The sequence below is a fragment of the Canis aureus genome, chromosome 25 (genome assembly GCF_053574225.1).
Source record: "Canis aureus isolate CA01 chromosome 25, VMU_Caureus_v.1.0, whole genome shotgun sequence".
NCBI lineage: Eukaryota > Metazoa > Chordata > Mammalia > Carnivora > Canidae > Canis > Canis aureus.
Window position 1 is genome coordinate 42,337,399 of NC_135635.1, and position 25,490 is coordinate 42,362,888.

Genomic DNA, 25,490 nt, shown 5'->3' on the forward strand with positions numbered 1-25,490 from the left:
CAGGACCCCCGAAAGTCTTCCCAGCCCTTCTGAGTGCTAGAGCACAGCATGCCCAAGAGGGTGAAGGGCAACCCATGTTCTCCTGCAATCAGAATAGAAGAATTGCTCATCTGGGTGGAAACCTCTGCAGGATGTACAGATCTCTTTGATGGTTAGGAAAACAAAAGTTCAGAGAGGCTGAGAAACTTCTCTAAGGTCACACAGGTAGAATGCCACAAGGTCAAGACTAGAATCCAAATTGCCTGACTCTTCCTGTGTCTACTTTCCTGCCCCTCTCTCTGAGCCAGGAGAGCCTCCTACAAATCCCTATCTGCCATCCTCATTTGTATCTTGATGCCTTTGCTCAAGCCATTCTGCACTCAGAAGACTTATCTCTCTCCTTCTCCTGTCCCCACCCACTGAACCTTTAGCAAAGCAGAGAGAAACATGGGCTCTTAAAGTGAAATAGACTAATTTGAATCCCAGTACCATCCTTACTGGCCAGGCCCTTGTGTTAATTCCCTAAACGCTCTGAACCTCCATTTTCTCAACTGCAAAACAAGGGGGGGAGGGTGTGTCTGTGAAAGCCTTTGCCTTTCTCACATGCCATGATGCACTCACTAAGAATCTATCCTATAAGAAATATAGGTTACCCAGCCATCTCAGTGGTGTTCGTTGGCCCCTGGTGGCTGCTCATAAGATGCTTTGAGAGGGAGAAGGATGTAGGGTGCAGGGTTGGTGAGTAAATGAATGCACATCTGATGGCCCAAAACCATCCTTAAATAGTGGCACTCATTGCTACCGTTGATTGACTACCAAGCTCAGGCCAGACTCTTCATTTAATCTATGCAGCAACCTCCAGGGGATACTTCTACTGACAGCCAAGGAAACAGGCTGGGAGAAGTCGGTATCTGGCCCTTACACAGTATCTGGGTCAAGATCACATATCAAGGAGATGATGGAGCTAGGGCTCACTCCAGCTTGTCCCCTAACCCTTCAGGTACACAGACTCAGTTGTGAGAGCAACTGAGAATGCATTTTCCTCTCCCTGTACTGCAGAGGTGGCCTAAGCAGAGGCTTTAGTTACCGAGCAGCTGAATCTCATTTGTCTACTTATTCAGAGGAGTCTAGAAATGCATCCAAGGAGGGATGCTTTTCTCTAAAATCTTATGGGATTAAATTTCCTTTTAAAATGTGCATCAAACAAATGGTACCTTTGGGAACTATGTTTCTATATGTTTAGGAGAGGGGGTGTGTGAGGGGGGAGGTGGGAACAGTCCGTGAAAGCTGTGCTTCTTTGACTCCTTTCTAAGGCACACAAAGATCTTCCTCAGGGAGAAGAGGCAGAAAAAATAATTATTTCCCAGAGGGTGAGCACTCGTGAAATTCTGGCTTGAGGATAAGATGCCAGTCATATACCATTAAATCACATGAGGTTGGTGCCAAATTCCCAGTTGAAACCTATGATTGAGAAGGAAGCTGCTCGGTTGGCAATGGGATGTGCTTCAGAGGAGATCCCCTTCTACAGTCTGGAAATAGCTATCAGTCCTCTCCCCAGATAAAATATATACACTAAACATGTTGCCTTCATTTAAAATCTTTCCTTAAGACACCTGCTACCATGTTCCTGCTCCTTCCTTCTCTCAGCCCTGTCTTCAGTTGAGGTTCAGGGCAAGTGTCAGGCAAATACCCAAGGGAGTCTATGTGTGTGATGGTTAAAGGTCTCGGCTTTGGATTTCAACTCTGGGCTCTGTCATTTATTTGTTGTGTAATCTTAGCAAAAATTCAGCTCTCAAAGAATTGGTCTCTTCTTTAAAATAGAGATGATGATAACCACAGCTACTCTATTGTGTTGTCCTGAGGGTTAAATGTGATAATATAATGTAAAGTGCAGGAGGGGATGCTTGACACATAGAGCAGCTGATACATAGTGATTGTTATCATTATGTGGTTTGAGCTTTGGCTTTGCCACCGTCTAACCGTCTAAGCTGTACAACCAGTGATAGACCCATCCTCTTCTCTGGGCTTGCTTGTAAAGTGAGTTTGGTTCAGTGGTTCTGTGCTCCAGAATCAACTGGGACACTTTTAAAATATAAATTCTTGGGCCTGAACCAGACTTACTGAATCAGAATCTACAGATTTGGGATCCAGGAAGCTGGAATTTTACAAATCTTTGTAGGTAGGGGCGCCTGGGTGACTCAGTTGGTTAAGAGTCTGACTCTTGATTTCCGCTCAGGTCATGACCTCAGGGTAATGAGATCAGCCCCACATCAGGCTCTGCACTCAGTGGAGAGTCCACTTGGGATTATCTCTCTCCCTCTCCCTCTGCCCCTCCCCCTTGCACATGCATGTGCATCCACACTCTCTCTCAAATAAATAAATCTTTAAAAAGATACTTATAGGTAATTCCAACCAGAGGGTGAAAAGCTTTGTGCTAGATGATCTTTAAAGCCCCTTACAGGGACACCTGGGTGGCTCCGTCAGTTAAGCACTGGACTTTTGGTCATGATCTTAGGGTCATGGGATCCAGTTCAGTACTTAGTGGGGAGTCTGCTTGAGATTCTCTCTCTCTCTCTCTCTCGCTGCCCCTCCCCCCACCATGTGCACACGTTCTCTTTCTCATTCTCTCTCTCTCTCTCTCTCAAAAAAGAAGTCCCTTACAATCAAGAAATGGTGAGCTTAATATCTCATGCTTTTGTGAAACCTTTTCTAACCCCTCTCAACCATGGGACTACTTCTGTATCCTCAGCACCTATAACCCAGCATTTAGCACAATACAAGCACACAGATAATGCATTGTAATTGAAATTCATTCCCAAATATTTAATGGTCTATGCTGCTTTGCAATGTCCAGTATTTTAGTTACCTTTTCAGAGGTTAATTCATGTTTTTCTCCCTAGCTAGACTACCCTGGCTTCAGTTATTCAGGAGAAAATTCTCCCAGGACATTAATTTGTTTCCTCTTCTTTCTGCTAACCATTTATTTCCCACTAGCTCCTTTAACATAAGTGGAGCAGGGATGGGAGACAACACTAATCAAACAGATTAATGTTTCATTGCAACTCTGTCTTGTTTATTGACTGAGTGTATGTGGGTGAGGGCCATTGGCTACCAGGAAATATTGTCATTAATTTTCTTATTTAAATTTAAACAATAGCATCAGAAGGACCTGTGAACTTTTGTTTACAGACTAAAAAACAAACTCTTGTCCCCAAAAAACGAAAAAAGAAAATCCTAAAAAAAGGACTGCACTTTGGCATGATGAATGTAACTAAAGCAACAGCCAAACCCCAACCTATCATTATGACAGACTAGATCAACTCAAATCCCCACTTTAACAGCCTGGCAGAGGAAAAGGCATCCTCTTTTCTGGGCATAAATATAGTGCATCTGTCTCTACTGTTCTTTTATTGACATTGCCCAGCATTAAGAAAAAATTACAAGTTTAATGAAAAAGGAAAAAAAATATGACCCATCATCAGAAGAAAATATAGTCAATAGAATCAGACTTAGAGGTAGCCCAGATGTTGGAATTATCCAATAGCGACTTTAAATTACCTGTAATAAATAAGTTAAAGAATCCAACAGAAAAACATGCATGAACAGATGGAGAATTTCACTGGTGAAATGGAAACTATAAAAATGAGCCAATGGAAATGCTAGAAATGAAAATCACAATATCAGGGATTAAGAATTCTTTCAATGTGCTTATTAACAGAATGCATACATCAGAAGAAATAATGAATAAACTTCAAAATAGGTCAATAAAAATTATGCAAACTTAAATACAAAGAGAGAAAAATACAGCATTTGAGATCCATGGGATAATATCAAACAGTATCTAATGTATGTGTAATCGGAGACCCCAAAGAAGAAGAGAAAGAGAATCAGTCAGGAAAAAATATTTGTAGAGATAATGGCTGGAAATTTTCCTGTATTAATGAAATCATTAATCCATAGATCCAAGAATACTGTAGAATCCCAAGTGGGAATATATACAAAGGAAAACACATGTAAACACATGAGAATCAACCTGATGAATATCAAAATAAAGAGAAAATCCTAAAAGCAGTTGCAGGAAAAGAAATATATGAATTACTAGAGAACCAACTTTATATTTCATTGGAGAGAGCTGGAGCTATATCCTCCTTCCCTACCCTGGCCATAGTTTCAGTTTTTCCACTGGGCAGATGGAATTGCCTCAAAATGGGCTCAGAGGGAAAAATAGAACAAGTGCCACTAGGTGCTACTTGCCATTTCTCCTCTAGACAGAAGAGAAGGTGTTTACAATAGTTTCATACATTTTAGTCTCTCAGGCCCAGAGACAACTCTTTGTATAAAATAGGAGAGGGCCCCCTGGGTGGCTCAGTTGGTTAAGCATCTGCTCAGGTCATGATCTCAGGGTCCTGAGATTAAGCCCCATGTCAGGCTCCCTGCTCAGTGGGGAGTCTGCTTCTCCTTCTCTTTCTGCTTCTCCGCACTTCCCCAGTCTTGTGTGCTTTCTCTCAAATAAATAAATAAAATGGTAAAAAATAAAATAAGATAGGAGAGAGCCAGAGAATAGAACTCTGGATGTTTGGTGTGAAGGTGGAAAAGAACCGAATGGAGAGGAACTGAGCCCTCCAAGGGGTTTCCACCCTCCCTCAGGCTGCAAGCACCACTGACTCCATAGGAAGCCTTCCTTTTCATCTTCTCCTGTGCCAGGAAGCTGGTGCCCATACCTCTGACTCTTAGCAGGTTGGAGATTCATGTATTGGATAAGAAATCAAATAGAATATCTACCACATTTCCTTCTAGTTTTAAGATTCTATAAATCTCTTCTATAGTAGAAATTTTTGAAAATGATTGTTCCTCTCTCGAGGTAAAATACTACACCTTGCGCGTTCTTCTACTGCTTATTTTTACTCCTTCATTTGTTTATTCATTCATTCATTCATTCATTCACTCAACAAGATATAATGGGCCTAGTACATGCCAATCATTTGCCTCTCTTTTTTCTGTGTTCTCTCCTAGTTGGTGAGCAAAATGAGGGCAACTTCTGTGTTTCACTCATTCTTGTGTTTTCATGTTGCATGTGGTTGAGAACGTAAAGAAAAAAGGAGAGGGATGGAAGGGAGGGGAGGGGAGGGAGGAATGGGTGGTAGAAGGTAGGAGAAGGCCAGAAAGAGGCTGTTTTATAACAATTTACTTCATGAAAGAGTCTGGGCTTTTCTCAGTTTCCTGCCCCACTTTAAGATTTTTCTTTTTTGGCTAGTTCTTGAACCAACTGAAATTTGCTTACAATTGTTCCCTTAGCAACCAACAACCTTTATGCTTTACTTTTGATTTAGAACTCAGAGTAACCAAAATCTCTGTTTATTTGAAACAGATTTTAAAAGGCTTGCTTCCTTTACTAAAAACAAAAACGGATCATTAAAAAATGTTTCAATAGAAAACTTCACAGTTTTTGAAATAAGTTTTACATGTATGTTTGATTTTTATTTTTTGGGTCTGGGTTTTTTTTGAATAGAAGACTGGAGAGAGAGAGAGAGAGAGAGAGAGAGAGAGAGACGACTCCAGAGTAAACATTTCACAGGAAAAAAGGAGGCTGATTTAAATTTGTTTTTCTTTCCCAGAAGCTATGAAAATTGCAGTGGGCAACATGAGATTAAATCACATGATCTCCAGTCCTGGAGATCCTCTAGGATCTTCCCTCTAGCACTTCCCAGGGTCTGTGCAAGTCCTCTCCAGCTCCAGCTGGCTCACTACAACGTATATGCCACAGGTTCCCAAACACAGTCCAGAAAAAGGAGGAGGGTAAGGTATGTTTGCTTTTAAACCATGAGGAAGTTCCTTAAAGAGCTGTGCCCAGGGTCAGGGCTCAATAAATATTTACGCATAAGAATGAAGAACGCACCTGAAGGTTCTCCTCAAAAACACTATTTGGTATAGTTACACAGCAAGAACTCCAAAAGCAGCATTATAATGTAGCTCCAGGGAAAAATATGTCCTATTTATACATGCATTTGATCAATGTTCACTGTTGAGTTGTTTCTGCAATCTATGGTGAGAGCACATCTGTCCTAGATTCTGAGCCACTGGAGGCCAACAAGCTTGGCAGTCAGGCTCACTTGCCAGAACTACAAACAGAAAGGGCTTAGTCACATGTTCAGAGCATAGATCAGTCTGGTGCCATGTACCACCAAGAGCCGTCACATCCTTTGATATACCTCATCTCACCTAATCCTCACAGGGATTGATGATACTGTCTCTGAGGCCAAAGAGGTTAGGTAATTTGCTTCCAGTCATCCAGGTAGGGTTTGAACCCAGGGCTGGCACATGATCATTTAATGGAGGCCACCCTCCCTCTCATTGCTTAACGAATTTTAGAAATGACACCAGATTGACTAGTGGCATAACTGTCCTATTTCTGTGTTCTGAATCTGACTCTGAACTTTGTGCTTTGATGTTGTATTTCCAGAAGGGAATGAACACACAAACAAATGTATACATTCCATAGTGCAGTCCACCTGAGGTTGCACTAGCAATAATTAGATGGCAGTTGTGTGAATTGATGGAGCAACAATTTGTCAACCTACTGAGTCTCAGCCTCTCAGGGCAGAAGTCACTGATCATCCTCAGTCTGTGAATCCCTCCACAGTGATCTCGCCAAGGAAGGTTTGACTACTGCAGGGGCAGGAACCCCAAATCTGCTGACCCCTTTGCATCATGTGGAGTTTCTGCATCATACTTTGGGTTGGATTGTGTATGTGCTTGCCTGTATGAGGGGTTCTTTGCTCCTTTGTAGTGTTTAGTTCTGGTTGAGGAGACATAGATGTTTCTAAGTGACAAAAATGCATTTGGAATAAGCTTGAGGACCTAGTTTGTGTCACTGAGAAATGCTGCTCTCTAAATTAAAAAGAACAAAGCATCCTTTTCAGACCAGATAAAACACTGAAGATGGTGTTTGTTTGTTTGTTTGGCTATTTTTTTCCCCTAAAAGAACAAGTTTTCATCTGATTGAACAGTATGAATCTAGGTTCGGATATGAGTCCCTGACACACACACACACACACACACACACAAACACATGCATGTACATGTGTGCACATATATGCATGTGCAAAGTCTCCTCACCCCCACTGCCATCCATTCCTCCAAAATAACCTCAAAAAAGAATATATATTTTACTTAACATGAAGAAGAGTTACTATTATTTTGATAAAATCAAGTAGCATGAAGTAGCGGGATTCAGAATGGTCAACCTGGCTAGCGATCTGCCATTTCTGACACCTGTTGTGGACTTTTGGGATAACTGAACCTCCACAGGCTCCCAGCCCCCTGGCCTGATGTTCTCTACAAAAATTAGCTTCTGCTGCTTCAGTCATTTTTCATTCACATTGCATTCATTCTCTCACTCCAGGATATGTCTCTTACATCAACCTCATTGCTTATTTTCTCTCTGTAGACCTCCCACTTTTGGGGACCAGAAGAAAACACATAGAGAGAAAAATCCAGAATAAGTCACAGGTAAACTCCTCCATAGGCATAGCAGCTGTGTTCATGAGACTGGATGCTCACCTCAGGGCCACTGTAGTACTTCCCACCACAAACATGAAAAAGAAAAAAAATGCCCAACAAAAAGAAAAAAATGCCCAACAAAAACTTAAAAGGTGACTTACAGTGGATTTTGAAGTCCTTGTACTGTCTGTCTTCAATTGCTACCACGTACAAAGCTGCCCGGTCTGGAAACATAAGCCCTCCAGGTTTCTGTTGATGAATTGTGGGGAAATGGGTCTCGTAATCTATTCACCTGACAAAGACATTACATTTTGAACTGCACATAGAGTCACCAGACAGGCATCCCCTTGCCAGCATTTCTCATTCAGCAGACTGTCACCTTGGCCAGGGTTAGGGTTAAGATGGTAATGCTCAACTTTTACTTGGGAGCAGGGAGAGTTTGAGGGACCTATGTGGAGATAATAGAACAAATGTACTGGGGCAAAACTAAGTTCAGTAAGCATAAGTAAAAGGTGTCATGACCCTTTAGCCTGGAGAAGCCAAGATCAGAAGCATGCTTGGCTCTCTGGCAGCTAACCAAGTCCTAGGTACCTGTTGACCAGAATAGATTTCTGTCTTGACAACAGAGAATGGGTGTAGATTATAACCAAAGAGGCCAAGATTTGACCTACAGAGTAATGTGGGAGACATGTTGGACTTGGGTACCATCATTCTGTCCCCTGAAGCAGATCTAGTTTAAGGAGAGGGGTCTTGAGGAGGTGACCTTCTAGCCTAAGCCTCCTCTGGAACTTCATCTTCTTCCTAGACTGTTGGCCAGGGGTATAGCAGCAGGACAGCCAGCAGACCAACAATGGGACAGCATGCAGGACACTTACCAGCCACTTGTCCCTGGCAAAGATCACCGTGTTGAGCATTGACTCATAGAACAGACAGTAGCCCATCCACTCGCTGATGATGATGTCTACCTTCTCCACAGGCAACTCCACCTCTTCTACTTTACCCTTAAATATGGTGATGACTGGAAAATAAGAACCCCATGGCCACACTTTGCAGGGACCCTAGCCTGAAACCTTGAGCACCCCACATCAGGGCCAGACCTACAGGTTTTAGCCCTGTTCTGATTCTGCTTTTAGGATGTAACATACCTCACCCTTCACCAAGCTAACTATACAAAGAGAACTGTGAGCTACTTGCATGTTTTCTCCCTAAAATGTACTGGGCAGTGACTATGTCCTGGCCCTGTGCCAAGCCTGTGATATGCACCATATCATGTGATCTTCCCAGCAATTCCATGAAGTAAGTACATTATTATTATTCTCATTTAGAACTGATGCTTAAAGGGATTGAATGATGGGTTTTGAAGTAGAGACCTGCTCTGATATGCTATGACTCTAACACTCTGATCATGGTCCCCAACCCATTTTAGGCCACCGTGATGGCTCAGATCCAAAGAGCAAGGATGCCTCTTGTTCTTGCATTTGTTCACATCCAGGGCTCATTCCCCAGTAGGTCCATAAGGAAGGTAATTTGGTGTCTTGATAAGAGCATGGGCTTGGTAGTCAGGGGTTTAAGTCCTGATCTTCTCATTGTTAACTATATGACTTTGCACAAGTTACTTGATCTACTGAACTCCAATTCCCCACAGAACCAGGGAAAGTAGTACTTAATGGGTAGTTGAACTGATAACAATGAAATAGCAAATGTGAAGTGCCAGGCTCATAGCCGAGGCTCAAAAGAAGGTAGACATCACCTTGCTGACCAGCTGATGGAGAGGTGAGGGGATAAGGCCAGAACCATTCTCCTGCTCTTAGTGGCCTTTGCTCATAAGTCACTTCCAAGACCTTTCTATCCCTCCATGGCAGGAGAAACTTCTTAGTTGGGTTTTTGATCATTTGACATAGTCATACACATAATTTTGGAGTCTCTTTTTGCATTCATTGCTACAAAGATCATAGCAAGCACTATCTAGATGCTGCTGTGAAATTGACAAGGTGATGTATTGGTTGGCTGATTCTATCTGAGCATTTTCTCTGAAAGGATACACATATTCATGCTCTGAAATTCTCTTTCTGCACCATCTTCTGAAAAATCACACCATGCCTGAGCTTTGCTGGGAAAATTGAACAATAGCTTGTACTCAGGAGTGAAAAACAAACAAACAAAAGCATGTACAAACAAAGAGAACACATCTGTCCTGAAACTGAGCTGAATTTTTGTGAATTCATTCGTGTTAGAGGCTCCTGGATGACAAAGGACACACAGGTCACTGGTTTTGTTTCATGTCTTCACATTGGATAATACAGGTGATGAAGTGTCCATTAGCAGCCTCTAACGATGACTCGCTCTCCAATATCTGGTGTTTAATCAAGTCTTAATCAGGTAAGGTCTCCTCCGTAAGCAGTCAGACACTTTGCAAATGCACAGTAGCCCTGATCACTCTAGAGTGAAGCCCAGGCTTGTGCAGCCTTCCTGGCTCGTACTCATGAGCCCTACGCCTAAGTGGTAAGAACAGGAAGGCCTAGGCTTCTCTAAAAGGTTCTGAAGGGGTGGGAGGAGTAGGTTTCAAACCTCTGCTCCTCTGGAAGTTCCACAACCCAACAGCAGGAACTCAAACTAGAGCAGGGCCCAAGATGAACCAAGAGGATTCATAAGGGGACAAAGTAAGGAATTTTTGAAAATGCTGAGAGTGCCTAACTTATTTCTCATTCTGAAAAAGAACTGACAAATACATGCCTGACCCACCTGCCTCATTATTTGAGTGCAAAGCCTGGTTTGTCTTACTTTTACAAATATTTATTGTTGTTGAAGAATAACTGACATATCATATTATATTAATTTCATGTGCACAACACAGTGATTTGACATTGTACATGTACATTGCAAGCTGATCATCACGATAAGTCTAGTTACCATCTGTCAGCATACAAAGTTGATACAAATTATTGACTATATTCCTCATGCAGCACATTATTACATCCACACAGCTTATTTATATTATAACTGGAAGTTTGTACCTCTTAATCTCCTTCATTCATTCCCCACAACCCACCTCTGGCAACCACCAATCTGTTCTCTGTATCTATGAGTCTGGGTTTGCTTTGGTTTGGTTTTATAGATTCCACTTCTCAGTGAAATTATGCAGTATTTATCTTTCTTTGTCTGACTTCTTTCACTTATTGTGATGCTCTCAAGGTGGCCTCCCTTTCTTCTTTCTTTGCACATTTCTTTTATAAAAAAAAAAGATTTTATTAGAGAGAGAGAAGAGAGTAGGAGCAGGGGCAGAGGGAGAGGGAGAAGCAGATTCCCGCTGAGCAGAGAGCCTGATGTGGGGCTTGAATCCAGGACCCTGGGATCACGACCTGGGTGAAAAGCAGATGCTTAACCAGCTGACTCACCCAGGTGCCCTGCTTTGCACATTTATTGAAGGCTTTCCCTAATGTCTGCATGCGACTAGGTCTGCTCCATCTCCTGCATTAGATCATGACCTCTATGTGGCTCAGAAGATGTGTTCTACCCGGGGTGCCCCCCAGTCTCCACTCTGGGTGACTAGTATATGGTTCACCAGGGATGATTCCAGGGATAGGACTCTAGTAGGACTTCAAGAAGCAGAGATGAACAAGAACTTATAGTTTAGTCTCACAGATGAGAATATTCCTGGGGTGTCCCCAGCATAAATGAATGCTATCCCTGTTCTCTGCAGTAGCACTTATGCATTAGTTGCTATATCCTGAACACTAGGGGTCCAACAGATGATAGGTAGATAGATGAGAGAGATACACACAGTGAATCATAGAAAGACAGAAGGAATCAATTAAATCTATTTTAAAAAGATCAACAGTCTGTGCCTCTGTTGATTTAACATCAACCTTCTGCATCCAAACATTTCTTGGAGCAGATGTAGCTCTTGCTTTGTTTGGTGAGTAGATGGGCCCTTTGAGAAAGATAAAAAGGCAGGCCTCCCCTCAGTCCAGCTGTGGACTGGATTTCAGACCCCACTCATCCCCTTGCTCAGGTGCTTCTGTACAATGCTCAATTTTCACAACCTTATGCTGGTGTTTTAGAGGCAGACAACTTCTGTTTTTGTTCCAGCTGACAACAAACCTTGATCAAACATTTCTTCCCTTTGGGAACTCAGTTTCCTTATTGTGGGGGGAAAAAAGGAGGGGGAGTAAACCTAAAAATCCCAAAGATGCTCTGCAGTGCCAAAATGATTTAATTCTCGAAATATTATATTGAGAATGTAAAAGGCATTCTGCAAAGTTTACTGGTAGAAGTAGCTGACAGCAATAAAGAACCAGTGCCTGCAATGTCCAGTTTGACTCTAATTTGCACCAATTCCTTGAGGCTGATTTAAAAAAAAAAAAAAAAAAAGAGGCCACGTTTTTTCCACGGACCCAAATATAATTGCCCATCTGAATCATCAGGGATATTCTTCCTGTTTTCTATAGTCACCACCAGCAACCACTTAAGCTCCCAGATTCAATTTCCTAATCTGCAAAATGCTACCTCTTGTGGTGGGCTTTATAGCAACCAACTGGGGGCTATTGGCCAGTGCAATGCAATGGGTTGGCTCCAAGAACTGAGTGGACATCTGAACCTTCTCCACTTCAAGCTTTTTGAAGGGCATCCTAGCCACTCAGATACTAGATACTCAGATTCTAAGCAGCTATGGGCAGTAGAACTCTACTCCCAATCCAGACCCCACAACACTAACACTGTGTCAGCTCAAGGCTGCATTGAGGTCACTCTTTGAAGCTATGTTTTTATTCCATAGAGATGATAGAAAGTTTGTTCAGATAACAGGACTTTGGCTTACCAATATTGGTAATTACCAATATTGGTAAGCCAATGATCAATCATAACAAAGTGCACGATTAGGAGCAAATACGCTCTAAACTCTAAATTGGGAGATTTTTCCTCTGTAATTTCAAGTTTTCAAATTAGACATCCAGACTTTTTTCTTTCTTGGATTTGTTTTCCTTTTATCTTGAGTGTTTATTACAGAAAGCTAGCCAATCTGACTCTCTAAGGTTATTTGTCTGACTTAACACAACAACAAATCGGGCCAGCCTGATGTCATCTGGGCCTCCAGCATGTCCATCAGAGTCAACCCCCCCCCCAAAGGTCCAAAGTTAGTGGTCCAGTTTAGACTCTTCTGTTCCCCAGAGCAGATTCTGTGCCACAGAGCAGTGGGCATGAGGGTCATGAGTGCGAGGCAGGGAGCACATTCTGAGTAGTAGAGCCTCTCTGATGCCATCCCCACCGCAGCATGGCCACTAGCCACCCCTCAGCTACCTTTGCCAAGCTGTTCACAAGCCTATTTTGGCAACACCCACACCATTGCCACACACCTTCCAAGGGCCTGACTTGCCTCCAGGCTATGGTCTCCTCTTCTTAATTGTCGGTTCTAGCTTCCCGTTTCCAGGACCTAGCAGAGCACTTGACTCCTCACAAACATTCAAAAATCATTGTTGAATGAATGAATGGATGAATAAGCAATTTTGAAAATAAAAAAGAAAAGGGTATTTGGGTTCAAAGACAAAAGATCCTCAAACTTGTCCTAATTATGATAGCAAAAAATTACTAGCATTTGAATAGCAGCTTGCAGAGCGATCTTACTTATATTATCTCTGTAACCCTCACAAGAACCTGTGTGGTTGGTTTTATTATTCCATCTGCCTAATGAGAAAACTGGAGTTTAGAGAAATCGAAAGGTAGAGCCAAAAGCTAGGCCTGTTGTATAACCTGATACAAGTCACCTGCCTCCCAGAAGTTCCCCTTCCTTCATCTGCCAGTGGATATAATACCTGACTTACCTACCTTGTGGGATTATTATATAATAATTCCCAATAATAATTATTGGGAATAATTATTATTATTCCCAAGCAACTGCCTGGGAATGATGGGGAAAAGAAATCAGGGAAGGCCAAGGACTGACTCATCCTTCTCCTGAGGCTGGTCAGGTTGTTAGTAGGCTGAGGAGTCGTAGAGCCATCATGAGCCATCAGGGTGGCAGAGAAGGAACCCATCCACCTCCCTGGTATTGGCTCTTCCTCAACTTCCCACACTTGTCTTCTCCAGGGTCCAGATACCTGGATAAGCCTCTCCTACAAGATCAAACCCAGCCCCATTCTTGAGCCAGTAGTGGTGGGCAAAAGAGGACAACAACTTTACCCTCAATATCTGGTAGGACTTGGAAATGGACCCCATAGCTGGAGTGGCATAGATGAGCCATGGGCGTGTTGCAGCCTCAATATAGTAGAAACTTCAATATTGCTTGCTTCCCCAGCCCCCCTTTTGCCCAAGAGCATAGGGCTTGAGCTTCTGCCTTGGCTCTAGTGCATAATCTGCCTGGTTTCGTGTCCTAGCCTGCTCCGGCTCCCTTGAGGCTTGAGGGCCTAGTCTATTTAGCTAGAGCTCCCAAATCCTGCTAGCTTTGGCCAGAGACCTTCCCTGGCTGAACTAACACTTGGGCAATCAAATCATACTGGGAGTCACCCGCACCCCAAGTTATCTCCCACCTCTTAGGATCCTTGGCACAGCACAGCCTGGGTAGATACCTCACACATTGGCCACAGACAGAGGATTGCACAGGCTTGGCCAAGTGGGGCAGGGATTAGGAAGGCAGTGGTACTGGACAGGGTGATTAAATCAGTGCAAATGTACAAGGCAGCAAAACCTCCCCTAGGCTCCAGGACTCTAAAAATCATCCCAAGTGTCAGTCATTCGCTAGTTAGAGCTTACATGGGACAAGCACAACGTGTCTCCCATCTCAGGGAACTGGGCACGGGTGGTCCCTCTGTGTGCACACTTCTGTCCACTCAGCAGCTGGCCTTTTTGTCAATCAGTTCTGTGCCTCCTTGCTCTCTCTCCAGAAGCTTCCTCACTTCCGGTACTGTGCTGGTCAGGGTCTAACAATTGGCTCTGGGAGTGGGGCAAAGGTGCTCACTGGTATCTGGGGTGTAAATGTCTCCACCATGGCTTATTTCTGCTTGCACCAGATGTCACCCGTGCACAATTGAGAAGAAAAGAGCCAGGCTGTGTGAGCGGTGTGAGCCAGCTCCGGCGTGCCATTGTGACCCCTGAGTTGGAAGTGGACACCCCAGTTTTCTCAATGACTCCATTGTGAGTTGTTCTAAGACCTTTCACAATTTGTAATTCTATCATGATGTCTGTTTACTTGCGTTTGTGTCTGTCCTCTCTGTGAGATGGTGAGCTTCACCAGAGCCTGTGGTTGGTGCCCAGCACCTGGCATGGGGTGTGGAAAGTGGAGTGTGGGACAACAATGCCTGAAGGAATGAGTGTGGGAAAACCAGCCCTAAGATTATTAATAGGCTGTTTCACAAGCAGTTAGGAAAGGAAGTAGCAATTTCCAGGAGTCACTAGCACAGGTTCATTAAAAACAATTAGATCTGATTAATCTCATTTCTTCTTTTGACAGGGCTATTAGTCAAGTTAATAAATGAAATAATAATAACAATAGCTAACATTTTTGGCTGCTTACTGCCCACGGGATACCGTCATGTTTTACACAGTGGTATGCTAGTAGATACTTAACAGCTAGGGTTCCAGGGGAAGTAGCCCTGATTTGCAGCATTTGCTGATTTCTGTGGTATAAATATTCCCACTGTGGCCAGCTTCAAGCCACCAAGGTGACTTCATCCATTTCACAGATATACTGAAAATTTAACAATTAGCCCTCAGGAGGAGCCTGTAGGAGCCTGTTTCGGCACACCATGGCTTTGCATATAGTAACACGGAATTGTCACAATGACCCTGTGAGGTATGCTCCACTATTGTTCCCATTTCACAGATGGGGAAATTGAGGCACAGAAAATAAAGTATCCAAGATCACAAGCTAACCAGACAGAACTAAGTGTGAATCAGGAAGCCTGGTTCCAGAGTCAGTGCTTTTCACCGCCCCCTAAGCCTCCCCCTGTGCTTGTAGTAAACCATGTGGGGGCTTCCAATGGAGACTCAGACGAGGCCTTGCTTCCATGGCATCCTCCTGGATATGCCATGTTATTATATAGATTCAACACTGGCTATTTGGCTGTATTCAAAGGCACTGATCAAAGCTGAACGCAGACCAGCCGACAGGTGCTTGCACGCTCACCCCAGGGCACCCACCACACATATGGAACACCAAGCACAGAAGGACGACCCTGGGAGAGCCACGCTCTCGGGAGTCCTAGCGGTTGTAAGGAGGACCAAATCTACCAGCGTGAAGTCTAATATGAATAAAAAAGGTGACTATCAGTTTGGATTTAAGACATAGGCTAGGAGCTACCACTTGGTGCTAACTCCAATAGACAACAGATATGGGTATGGACAACAGATTGTAGTGGATGCCAGCTCGGTGCCAGGTGACATGCATTTTCCATGATTGCTAATGGAAACTGAGGCTGTGGTGTCAGAAGCACAGCATCTGGCTCCCTTCAGTTGCCTGGTTGGATTTATGTCTTAGCATGACTCCAAGGGTGAGAGGGGATACGGTGACTCAAACCAAAGCAAAGAGTGAAGGACCTGGTGGGGGGCGGAGTGCCATCGGGGGACGTGGGAGAAGGGGCTGCCGCTTGAGGAGGAGGCTTCTACTCCACGTGGCCCCGGAGGAAAGAAAGGGAGTGTCAGCAACACTGCAGGTATGCAGACATCCCCCACCCAAGAAGCAAATGCTTCTCACAACCATGGCTCCCAGGTGGCTGGTGGTGGGGTCCCTGTCAGGGGCACCATGCAGGATGGCATGACCATAGGCCACAGAAGGAAACCTGCCACAGTGGAGAATTCAAGCATCATCTACGAAAGTCTCCGTGTATGTGGCCAAGAAAGAGCAAAGTGTAGAGCACGAGGTCTGAAAAGACCTACACTTAATGCTTGTTGAGCGCCTACTACACACAAAGCCCGGCACCAGGCATTCCAGGAACATGCTCCTGCATCCCGCATTAAGCCTACAAGCTTGTGCAGGGACATAGCTCCTCTCTAGGCAGCAGACAGAGGACCAGAAAGGTGAGGTGACAGTACAAATCTGCCCCTCCTCTGCCCACTGCCACTCTGTTGTGCTATATTACGCTCAGGCCTCCTCAACCATGACATTCATGCTTTAGGATGCATGCAGGTACAAAAAAAAGACAAGAAAGGAGGGATACACTTTCTCTGTTTAGTTTTCTGGGAAGTAAATGGGTTATAATTCTTTTGTTTCTAGAACTATAAAAATTTCATCAATCCCTGAGCTTCTATGTCAACTTACACAAACAGATCAACCTTTGGAGGCATCTTGGCAGTGCCCTAGCTCCTCAGCAAGGAAAGAGAGGAAATCATAGTGCTTCGATCAAAGAGGAGCTTCTGAGCACGTGAGTGGGCCACGCGTGTGGAAGAAGCCATGTGAAGCTGCGTGACCACTGCAGGTGGCTTCGTGGAGGTGTGCGTCTCCATGTGAATAAACCCCTCCCCAGGAGGGGTGCGGAGGTGGAGGGGGAGAGGCCTTGATTGATTCTGGGTAGCAGGTATTTTATGTCTTGTGTTGTTATTTATGTCTCTACACCTACACTCCCGAGCCCCACACAATTGGCTGTTGCAACATTTCAAAAGCATTTCCATGGAAGCATTTGTACAGTCAAGCTGTCCTCTTTCCAGTACACACACCAAGGCTGAGCAAGTGGGTGCCTCCTCACACAGGGCCCTGGGTGGCCTCCCCAGCTCCACCCGCCTGTTGTAATGCCCGGGAAGGAAGAAGTGGGAACAACTTTGCCTTGTAAAGGCCCCTGGTCCTGGCATTCCCTCTTCTTCAGTAACTGGGTATGAGGGGTAGGACCAGGTATGAGGCATGGGGAGGACAATGGTTTGTTTACTTGGGGACAATGGTTTGTCCCTCTTGGGCCTTTGCTCACTAGCATAGAGTCAAGTGTGAGCCATCAAAATACAGAGCATGGAATGATTCCATCCTAAAGCCATAAGGTGAGACTGAGCAAACCAGATGTTCAGGCAGCCCAGGGAAGAGGTGTGTGTGGCTACCACCTGGGGCCAGCTTGGGGGATTAAAGCTTGAGCAGAGTGAGGGCAGCCCTGCACAGCACATGAGAGCCTGACTGCTGGTAAGCAAGGCATCCCAATGAAGAGGTGGTGATAGGGTGAAGTCCAAGGGGGCGAGAGGGTCCTGGCAGAGGAAATGGCCTGGCTCGGCAAACTGGAGTCTGTGTAGGGACAGGAGAGTGCTTATGCAGGTGACAGACACATCTGCATAGGGTAGGAGGTAATGACAATGGGATATGGCACGCATATGGGGGGATTGATTCAATAAGTAAACATATTAAGAATAGTGGGAGCCAGGTTTTTCACTATCAGAGAAAGGAATCTCCAACATGGGAAGGGAGGAAGTTAGAGTACCCTGTGGTACTGGTTAGAGCTGGGGTATCAGGTGAACTCACACCTGACAGTATCTATAGATAGATAGATTCAGAAACACACGTTGTGTAAAGGTGTGTGTGCATGTGCTAAAACTAATGAGCACACTTAGCCCCAGATCCTATTTTTTAAAACTCCATGGTCCACTAAATGAACTCAAGACTCCTTGGAGAAATGACTGATTCTAAAACAAAGCCATGTAAAATAAAAGATGAGCCAGGAACATTTGTGCCAACAAATGAGAAAGCTTACAAAAACATGAAGAATGTCAAAAGGATGCAGAGGCCAGCTTGAAAGGAGGTCCTATGACCAAATTAAGCACAGTTTGTGTATCATAATAAGTATTATAATAGTAGATATAACCTTTTGAATAAAATAAGAAATTAATTATAAGGAACAAAATATTTACATGGTTTCAATACCTCCCCCAGAAAATCTTAACTAATTACAAAAGGAGAAGGAACAACTTGACCATGGAGAAGCCTGGCAGACATGGCCCCAATCAGTGATCAAAGTCAATGCTGTCAGTGACAGGACAAAGCCAAACTGCACATCCCCAAGAATGTGTGGGGAGAAGGGCACAGCATCTCAGCTGAGCTGGTCAGTGCAGAAGCATCCCACGCCCCCAGACTGAGGGACATTCTACAGAACTCTGGCCTTTTATCCTCAAGCATCAAGGCGACAACAGTTGAGGAGGATCTAGCTGCTCCAGCCTGAAGTAAACCAGAGATGTGACAACTAAATGCTACATGTGGTTTGAAATGGAATCCTTTTGCTGTGAAGGATGCTATTTCGACAAATGGCAGGCAGCAGTAGGATCTGAGCATTAGATAATGACAATGCAAGAACATTAGTATCCTGATCTTGATGGTCACTGTGTGGCTCTGCAGGGAAATGTCCCTGCTTGTAGGACACATGCATTCCTGTATTCAGGGCTGTTGGGGCATCATGTCAACAACTTGCTCTCAAAGCATTCAGAAAAAGAGGAACTCGCACCTTTTCTATAGATTGGAATGTTCTGAGGGTTAAAGGAAAGAGGTGAAGAAGGAAAGGGAGGGGAATAAAACAATGTACAGGAGTCTGAAGCAAAGGAGGGGAGGGGAGGGGAGGGGGAGGTCCCTCAGGTGTGAGCCAGAGGGCATGATGAGGAGCTGTGGGCTTTCATTTTCCTGGCAACAGAGCCAACCTGCCCTCCTCCTGAGGTCAGGCACTCCTCAGCTAATGTTCGTCCCCTCTCCCACTCAGGCCCACCACTTCTACCAGTGGCTGCGGGAAGCCACCCTCTGCAAGCCAGGGGCACTATGGTTCTAAAGCCTAAGAGCTGGCAGCAAGAGATGGATAAAGAGTAAGGGGGCTGGGCACAGCCTCTCTCCTCATCGCTGCCCAAGTGAACCTGTATAGAGGCAGGGAATGGTCTAAACGTCCTTCGAAGGCCCCTTAGGGCCCAGGGATAGGGCTGAGAGAATGTCTGATTGGATATTTATTTGCACCCAATCTCCTCTCCTAAGAGGTTTTAATTTTCATTTTCAGGATTGGCAGCTACTGGTGCGGCTTCCACATCAAGGCACACACACTTTGGGAGAGAGTACAGGAGCAAGAGCCAAGACCACAGGTTCTGCCCTAGCTCAGCTCTCTTAGCCTCAGCTTCCACATCTGCTAAATAAGGGAAAGCCTCTTGCCTGTGGTACGGAGCTGGAGGAAGGGCTAGCAGATGAAAACATGTGGATGTCGGGCTGTTTCACCATTACAGAGAAAGAACTGGCCAGTTTCTTTCCCCATCTTTGGTAGGTAGGTAGAGACCTCACCTCGCTCGTCTGACCATGTCAGGTACATTCTGAGGAGAGTACAAAACAGCTCACTCCCATGAGCGAACCAACAGAGACTGGACACCAAAGCCAGAGGTCAGGCGCATCTGAGCAACATTTCCCCTTCTCAGGCTGGAAAGAGGCTTCTGGACCTCTGCTTATTGTCCACCAATACCCCTAACTTTTTAATGTCGCTCATCCTCCATCACCCCCTCCCTTCCTCACTTCCTGCCTTACCCAGCTTAGATTCCATGACCCATTATTGAAATCAGCTTCTGTGCTCTCCTGTCAGAGTCCCCACCCCGGAAGCCCTCCTTACACTCAAGCTGCTGAGCATGGTAAGGGGGACTTCGCATGTGGACTAAGCTTCCTGCCTGTCTATGTTGACTCCTCCAGCAGGTGTTGACCATTCCCCAGCAATGCCCACTAGGCCTACTATTGTATTGCCTTCCTCCCTCCTTCTAAAAGACCATTCCATCCCTTCTCTTGTCTCTTCTCATCCCCCTCTTCTCTGCCAGTAACTGTCTTATTCTTCAAAAAGGAAAAGGAGGCAATAAACCAGAGGCTTTCCACCACCACCTCACTTCTATCTGGACCCACACTCCCCACTTTCCTTCTGTTTCTGTGGTTCAAGTGGTCCTACTCCAAGGAAAAGGATAACCTTTGCACCTGTGCTCTGAACTCAAGGGCCTCACTCCTGTATCTTTTTCCTTTATCTCCCTGTCTACTGGACAATTGAATCACACACACATTTCCATATCTCTATCCTTCAAAAACAACTCTCTGCCAGGGACCCACATCCCCCTGTAGCTACAGCTCCATTTTTCTGTTCCCCAAAACAGCAGGAAGACTTACTTATAGCTCTCCCTTCACAGTGTGTCCTTAACCTATCTAACTGGACTTCCCTACCCCTACATTGAGTCTGCTCTTATTTAGAACACCAGTAACCTCCATATGCCCAAACTCAATGGTCACGTCTCTGTTCTTACCTTACATTATCTCTTAGCATTCTCTACAGCTGTCCCTTCCTCTTTCCTTTGGGTTCATGGTACATTTCTCTCCTGAATGCCTATCAGCCTCACTAGGTGTATCTTTTCTGCCTCTTGCTGGCCCCTTCTCCTCTTCTTGACCTCCAGATGTTAAAATGCCCCAGAGCCCTATCTTTGACCCATTCCTTTCTTCCAGCTATACTTTTTCCTAAGTGATGTCATTCTGTAGCTTCAAATAACATCCAAATGCTGATTATTCCCAGCTGTATATCCCACACTCTGGCTCTCCTTGGAACTGCAGACTCATATACCCAGTCTTACTTGACACATCTTACTGATGTCCATCTCAAACCTGACATGTGCTGAAAAGAACGTTTGATTCCTTTCTCTCTCCTATCATCCCTAGGAATGCTCTACTTTCAATCTTCCACCACCCACCCATTACTCAAGGCAGCAAGATAGCCCTTGCTCCTGTCTTTTTTATCATTCCCATGTGCATTCCATCAACAAGTCCCCTGCCTCTAGCCTAAAGTGGTCACTTTTCTTTACCTCCACTGCCACCACCTTTGCCACTATCCATGCCACAGTACATCCCTGGAGCACTGAAATAGCCTCCTTAATGTGTCTCTGCTTACACTCTTGCTGCCTACAAACCATTCTTATCCATACTCCATAGAAAATACTTCTCTTTTGCATCAAGTTCTCCCAAATGCCTCCAACCACCATTAGAAAAAAAAAAATCAACTTTGTTTTCCTAGTTTACAAATCCTACATGATCTGGCCCAGCTCAGCATAGGACTTGGGAGCTAAATCTCATCAGGTTGACTGATAAAAGATCCAAGGGGTTCTTTGGATTGAAGACACTTGTGGTGTGAGTGTGTTCAAGCTAGGTTCCAGGAGGAAAGGCCTGGGAAATGTTGCAATCATGGGAAAGCAGTGAGGGGAAGAAGGGAAGAGAGGGCACCTCTCTTTATAACCAGACTCCAACTTGGAGAAGGTCCCATTCCTTAGGGCAGCCTAATTGCCAAGACAGTATCATCAGCAACAGGGCCATAGAGGACCTGAGCAGTAGAGGATTGCGTTCTTCCAAAGGCAGAGCCTGGGGTCTGCTAGAATGCCCCTGGTTGGCCTTTGGGGAGAGGTAGAGCTGGGGGTTACGGAGAGGGAAGAAGAGGAAGAATAGCTGCCATTTTGCAAAACTCAATAGAATGCCTCCAGCTGGGGCCAAGCAGAAGGAATAGTGGCTAAGCCATGGAAGCGGAGCTGGGAATAACGTGCCCTTGGCTGACATGGCTGGGATGGGGAACCTTGGAACCCTGTATACAGTCCTCCAAATAGGGCTTCAGCTGGGCTCCACCATCCCAAGGCCAAGTGTTTGTACTCTTCCCTCTTATGTCAGTCTGTACCACCCAAACAAGAAAGTGCAAGCCCCCTCACCCCCTCCATCCACGGGAAAATATGTGGAGGTATGTCTTACTGTTGTCCAAGTGATTGGCTTTAATGATCTTCTCTGAGTAGTCAGAAATACTGGAACATTCGATCTAGAAAGAGCACAGAACAAAGGAGCGAGGCATAAAAAAAGATCATAGCATGTCTAGCACCAATTTACCTGATGGAGGTGCTGAGCCTAAGGGGGTACAGTGACCTGCCCACAGCCATATCATTACTTTGTGACAAATTGAAAACTGCAGAACAGCCCTCCTGATCAGCAGGCCAGTGGCTCTTGCATTTGAATCTGTCTGCTTTTGTCATGAGGGTGACTCTCAGCCACTGCTTCACAATGGAGGGCCTGGCCTCAAGTTGGGAGACTCAGGAGAAGCTGGCAGGCCTCCTCCTGGCCAGAGGAGAATGTGATGAGGTCCTCCCGGAGGAGGACATGGGAAGGCAAGCCGTAGCCAGAGCTGCTGTGAGTATCCAGGGACCTTACTCTCCTTACTTCCCACCTCCCAATTCCAGGATAGAGAAATGCCACATCACGGCCTCAAGGCCAATCTTGAGACTCATCCCACCATACAGGTCACACACTAACTCTCATCCCTTCTGTGGTGCCCACCTTTGAGATAATTAATTCTTTTAATCTCCAAGTCTTTCCAAACTCCCCAAATCTCCTAACCGAAGGGCCAAGATATGTGAGAAATGAGCTGACCAGCAGCTGAGAGGGTGCCTTGTGGGAATAGTGGAAGATCAAGCCCCAGCCTGGGGCATGTATCAGGGGAGGGCCAGAGGATGCTGGAGCCAGAGAGGCAGCTGTTAACAGCTGCTCTCACCTCCTCAGCTGGCCCCCACAGAGGCTGCCACTCACCTCCACACTCCGGACCCCCCTCAGACTGTCCCCAGGGCCTCCGGGAGAGTATTTGCATTGGAGCACTGGAGGGAGCTGCTTGCAGCCTCCATCAAAGCCTTGGGGAGGGGTAAGGGCGCCTGCAGGGTCAGGAAGCATGGTTCCATCAGAGAAGATAGACCTCCACCAGGCTCAGAACCCAAGAGGATGGGCCCTTTCCTGCGGCCTCTGATCCCACTTTCTCTGGGACTGTGCTGCTCCAATTCTTCCCCCTGCTCGCCATGTTGGCATCCATCTGCAAGAGGCTGTGGAGTTTCACAGTGAGGAAAGCATGATCTGGAGCCAGGCAGCCTGGATTCCCATTCAGCCTTGACCACTCTCCAATTGTGCCTCAGTTTCCTCATAAGTGAGGAAAGAGTCCCTGTTTTACTTGGTCATTGGGAGAATTAAATAAGCCAAAGCATGTGAACCACTCAGAGCAGAGGGCCCCCAAGCCCCAGCATCCTGGCGGCCTTCTTTCCTCTTTTCCCATCTCGCTTTCCCTTTCCCCTTTTCTCCTCTCTTCCTCCCTCCTTCCTTCCCTCCCTTCCTCTCTTCCCCTTTCTCCTTCTCTCTCTCCTCTCCTCCTTTTCTCCTTCTCTCCCTCTTTCTCCCTGGCTCTTTCTTTCTGGAGAAGAGCAGCGGGTAGAAGAGGGAACCTGGAACAGGAGAAACTGTGAAATGAGCCATCAGGAAAGAGGCCCAGCTAAATGTGGGAGCTGTTTATAAAAGAGCTGTGACAGCAAAAGACCGTGAAGCAGACAGATTGGGACAGTTGGGATAGTCACCACAGCTGGAAGGCGCCGAGTGGGCGCCTCCTGACAGCGCCTTAGTAGGAGGAGCCGCTGGCCACTTGGAAACCAGTGAAGGGCAGCCCAGCTACCCATGCCCCAGCCAGATGGGGGCGGAGAGGCCTCAGAGATGGTGCTGGGAAGGGAAAGCACAGGGATGGCCAGAAAAATCAAGTCCCCTCCAGAGGCTCTTTGACCTCATTGGACATGGAATCTGTCCCTTGCTGGGAAGCCTCCCTTCTGGTGAGGAAGGCACAGTGAAGGATAGTTGGAAGGTGGAGAGGGCAGGACTTGACTTGGGGCATCTGGGTTGGCCTATCAACTTAGCGAGTGCCTCAGCTGAGTACCCCATAGCTTTTCCAGTCAAGTCAGTGGTGGAGATGCCTTGAGGATGGCCTGCGTTTCTAGAAGACCCTCTACAGCCAAGGCCCAGACACTTTCTAAGCCAGGCATGGAGGAGGAACACTGTCCCTGCTGGGGACTCAGGGATAGGCCTCTGAGGCCAAGTGAGGGGTAGCCAAGGGGATGTGGAAGCTCTGGGGCTGTCAGCACAGGCTACAGGACAATGCAGCTAAATGCACAGGGAACAAAGCCCCACCAAGAGCTGCTCAGCTCCCATGGGTCTCTGCAAACAGCTGTCTCATGCACATGCTGGGAGCTAAATTGTAGTGTGTCTTAAATTTTGATCAAGACTAATTCCCATATTCCAGCCTTGGACCCTCTGCATTTTGCAAATATCAGCCAGCCACTCAGGGGCTCTTCTTTTTTAGGGTTTCTTCCCAGCTCCAGACCCCCCAGCCTCCCTGTCATCAGGCAGTACACAGCTGTGTAGTGGGAGCCAGAGGAAAGCTGGGAGGCTTCCCAGAGGGTCAGCCTCCATTTCCATCTGGAGGGGCTGCAGCAGCCAGAGTAGCAGAATTTAAACCTACCAACTTGCCTTTTAAAGGACAAAGGAAGGAGATTATCTTGTTCTCATCCCCTAGGGCCTCATCCCAACTATATTCATATTAGACACTGGGCATTAGTCATATGCCAGGCCCTGTTCTAAGCATTTTACATATGTATTAAACTCATTAATTCTAGACGATCACTCCATGGGTGAGGTATTGTTATTATGGCCATTTTAGAGATGAGGAAAGTGAGGTACAGTCACACAGAGTAGAGATTCAAGCCAAAGCTCACACATATAACCACACTGCACTGCTTCTCAAGCTGATGGTAGGACTAAGTGTTCTAAGGTAATCATGACCGGAATGATTTCCAGAAAGTCAAAAATCCTCTGTAAATGTCAGCATTTGTCAGGGCAAGGAGCCAGGACCAATGCCATGGGAGCTTGCCCCCACCTCTTGAGAATACATTTAATTTTCTTTACTTGTCCTCGAGGGTATGGCCCCAGCAAGGGATGGCCCTGGGTTTGCACTTGTAGGAAGGACAGAAGAAGATGTAAGGCAATGAGGGGCTGGTTCTATAGAAGCCAGTGAGCAGGGGAACCCCTGGGTGGCTCAGCAGTTGAGCATCTGCCTTCGGCTCAGGGTGTGATCCCGGGTCCTCGGATCGAGTCCCATGTCGGGCTCCCTACATGGAGCCTGCTTCTCCCTCTGCCTGTGTCTCTGCCTCTCTCTCTCTCTATGTCTCTCATGAATAAATAAATAAATAAATAAATAAATAAATAAATAAATAAATAAATCTTAAAAAAGAAAAAACTT

The 25,490-nt window shown here is 45.7% G+C and overlaps 1 protein-coding gene and 1 long non-coding RNA gene across 12 annotated transcripts in view; one reads left to right on the top strand and one right to left on the bottom strand.

Annotated features, from left to right (window-relative positions):
• The window catches only part of PRMT8 (protein arginine methyltransferase 8), a 116,557-nt gene that overhangs the window by 16,195 nt on the left and 74,872 nt on the right, over window positions 1-25,490 (bottom strand). For all 11 annotated transcript variants that reach the window (XM_077871429.1, XM_077871426.1, XM_077871422.1 and 8 more), the window contains 3 exons: window positions 22,151-22,214; window positions 8,355-8,497; window positions 7,641-7,728 (listed from right to left, as the gene is read on the bottom strand). In XM_077871429.1, coding sequence (XP_077727555.1) covers window positions 7,641-7,728; window positions 8,355-8,497; window positions 22,151-22,214 — 295 coding nt within the window. The remainder of the gene's footprint in view (window positions 1-7,640; window positions 7,729-8,354; window positions 8,498-22,150; window positions 22,215-25,490) is intronic.
• LOC144297404 (uncharacterized) lies at window positions 9,716-25,462 on the top strand. Its single transcript, XR_013364432.1, has 4 exons — window positions 9,716-9,858; window positions 14,481-14,604; window positions 16,682-16,897; window positions 19,410-25,462. It is a non-coding gene; the product is annotated as an uncharacterized LOC144297404 (long non-coding RNA).